This window comes from Lygodium microphyllum, chromosome 1 (genome assembly GCF_053477565.2).
Source record: "Lygodium microphyllum isolate KBCC chromosome 1, Lygodium_microphyllum_v1.1.10, whole genome shotgun sequence".
NCBI lineage: Eukaryota > Viridiplantae > Streptophyta > Polypodiopsida > Schizaeales > Lygodiaceae > Lygodium > Lygodium microphyllum.
This window is the reverse complement of record NC_141135.1, coordinates 21,555,648-21,558,885: the sequence shown is the minus strand read 5'-3', so window position 1 is coordinate 21,558,885 and position 3,238 is coordinate 21,555,648. Positions and strand designations below refer to the sequence as shown.

Below are 3,238 nucleotides of genomic sequence, written 5' to 3'. Positions count from 1 at the left end.
GGTCTGTGGCGTAGCGGTTTGGATGTGGGATGAGTTATGGGGGGTGTGTGAGTTCAAACCCTGTGCACCACATTCCAAATTCATAATAAAATATCTATTCGCTTCAATAGTAGCTCAGGTGTAACATCCCAATGGAACACTGCAAACTACTGCCCAAATAGGTTCTTATATTAGAAAAACATTGTCTCTCGAAGAAATTACAAGCCTTTCAACGAGGTGAAACCTGAAAGGAAAAAGAAACAGTGTGCGGGCCATCCGATGAGCCAGATAAGCCAGGTAAGGGCACGCGATGGCAGTTCGCTACAGTAGGTTTCTAAACGAGGACAAATACGCATCAGAGGCATAACGATGACGTAGACTTTCCAAACCAGACACCAGGGACGCAGCAAACCAGCGAAGGCAGTAACTATCATCAGACGCGTATAAATAAGGGATAGACATGATCATCACGGCCAACCCGTACAGTACCAGCAGTTGTTGTAGTAGCGAGTGAACAGCTTATACAACACCCGTGAGAGAGGCAAACGCCAGAGGTGAATTTGCTAGCAGTTACCAAGATCAAGCCGGGGTGACGCGTCATCTTGACAATGGCGAGAATAGGAGTGCTGCAGGCAACGTTAGTGGTAGCGTTGCTGTTCGGCGTCGGATGGGTCGAGGCGAGGCAGCAGGATGAGCAAGGTGGTCATCGTTATGGAAGGAAGAAAGGGGGGAAGTTTGAGCTGGGCCTGCGAGAGGCTCGCGAGGAACTGCGGTCAGAAGGCGGCACCCTGCGCGTGTGGAGCGAGCGCATTGAGGCCTTCCAGAATGCGTATCTTGGCTTTGCGGAGCTCGAGCTCGAAGAGGATGGCCTCCTGTTGCCCCAATACTCCGATGCAGATAAGGTGGCCGTGGTAGTGGAAGGTATGCAGCATATATTCATATATAGTGGCTGTGTAATTCTCTGATTTGTCATAGAATATCATGCATGCATATATAGCGGCTGTGTAATGGTCTGATTTGTTATAGAATACCATGCATGCGATGATTTTTCTGATTGTGCAGGCGAGGGATGGGTGGGTGCCGTCCTCCCTGTGCATCCTGAGTACCGTCGCCGCATGCTCATCCGCCGAGTCAATAAGGATGATGTGATTGCCTTGCCCAAAGGTACCGTCTATTGGTGGTACAACGATGGCAAAAGGCGTCATCGGGTGCTGTGTGCTGCGGATACGGCCTTTGGAACAAGACCAGGACAGACAGTACAGGTAATACTGAATCTCTCTCTCTCTCTGGTCAGCACTGCCAAGTACATGATAAGCAATTCTCGGTCTAATTTTTGCATGGTATATGTTTTCGATTTCCTCTGTTATTCATTCTCTTGTATTTATTCCCTTGACTCTCTGTTTGCAGCAATTTGGCCTTGCTGGTGCCAAACAGGGGAGATTCGGGTCCATTCTCCATGGCTTCAGACAAGAAACCCTGGCTAGTGCTTGGGGTGTTGACGAGGGCACAGTGCGCTCAATCCTAGAGCGCCAGAGTGATGCTGCAATTATCAGGGTAGAGCGCAAGATCACTTTCGATGAAGAGGCTTGGCGTCCACGTGACGACGCTGAGGAACGTCTGTGTGTTGAGTCTCCCCGTCGCAGTGGGGACAATGACAATGAGAACGGTGCCATACAAGCGTCTGGTGGCCGAACTAGCTTCCGTTACTTCGAAGAGATCAAGTACGACACACAAGCACAAGAGCCTGACATCTATGTGAGAGATGGAGGTGTGGCCCGGCTTGTGAATCGACACAAATTACCAGCATTGAGTGCAGTGGGATTCAGCGTCGCAAAGACTTGTCTGAAGTCGGTAAGCTTGGTTCAGTTCATGATGACAAACATTAGCATGGTTTTGTGTTGTAATGATCAATCAAATTCTTAATTGTTGTGATGATAAACTCTTGATTTGGGTTGTAATTATCAAATTTTGATTGTTGTGATTAATGTTCACTGTTGTAATCAGCAAATCTTGGTTCTTGAAATCGCTCCTTCTGTGATTAATGCCGATTGTACTAATCAAATCTTGTTTGATGTGATGATTGTTTCCTGCAGAATGCCATATTTGCTCCAGCCTTTTTCTGCAATGCGCACCAAATTATCTACATAACTAGGGGTAATGGTAGGATCGAGGTATCGACGGGTGATGGGGAGACAGCTTTCAATGAGGAGGTGCAAGAAGGATCGGTGGTGGCCATCCCGCAGTTCCACCCGGCCATCAAGGTGGCTGGCGATGAGGGTTTGGAGTGGATCGACATCATCACCTCCGACACCCCGTCCGAGAGTTTCTTGGCTGGAAGGAACTCGGTCTATCGCAGCATACCCAAGCAGGTGCTGGTAAATGCCCTGCGCGTGGATGAGGATACCTTCGACGAGCTGGTGCGGGCGCGCAAGGATGATGAGATCATATTTCCTGGTCGAGAGAAACGTGGCGGCCGCCGCCGCCCTGGCCGGCGCGAGCAAGCCGAGCAGGATGGGGGCGAGGACGGTGCGCTGCTGCAAGCGGTGGGAAAGTTATTGGAGGCCGGGGAGCATGTCGTGGAGGACGTCCTTCCTCTTCTCACCTAAGAGCTGTGATTGGCCCCTCTTTTGCCTTATAGGTTCGGCAGACATGCAAATGTATATATAAAGGAACTTCCTTCCTACTTTTACTGTGCTGGTGGTAGCAAGCCAGCCAGATCTCCTACATCAACCAACGATACAAAAGTTGTATATACCGCTGGAGGAGCAATGCAAATAAGCGCACACAATTTTCCCTTTTCAAGTCGTAGAATCCTGGGACATTTTTTTGTTAGCTAATCTGCTTGCCTTGTGTCTTATGAGGGGTAGTTTTTAGCGTTTTGGAGGAGTATGAGAATCATCGAACGTTTTTTTGGAGTTTTTTAAAACAAATTGGTGAACGATTTTTAATGGTGTAGACATGCTTCCGGTCTGCAATAAATATCTTTGCGGGTTGCTAAAGTTAGAGACATGCTTCCAATCTGCAATAAATATTTTAGAATTCCTGTGGATATAATAAATTTCCAACACCCCTATATACGGCTCCCTCTTAGATAAAAAGGGTTGCGCTTTATGACTTTTTTTGAAGTATGGGTGTGCAATACTTCCTAGTATTCAATTTACTAGCGCTTGAGATACGCCTTTCCATTTGAGGGAGATACGCCTTTCCATTTGAGGAAATCTAGTAAGTAATTTCCAGTGTCCCAAATTGCCAAGTAACT

General features: G+C 47.8%; 1 protein-coding gene across 1 annotated transcript; it reads left to right on the top strand.

Moving 5' to 3' along the window:
- The first annotated feature begins 473 nt into the window (after nt 1-473).
- LOC148040908 (legumin B-like) lies at nt 474-2,824 on the top strand. Its single transcript, XM_087687280.1, has 4 exons — nt 474-900; nt 1,042-1,241; nt 1,387-1,830; nt 2,073-2,824. Exons 1-4 carry the CDS (start codon nt 588-590, stop codon nt 2,583-2,585), a joined length of 1,470 nt encoding a protein of 489 aa, XP_087543406.1. The 5' UTR covers nt 474-587; the 3' UTR covers nt 2,586-2,824.
- Nucleotides 2,825-3,238: the final 414 nt, after the last annotated feature.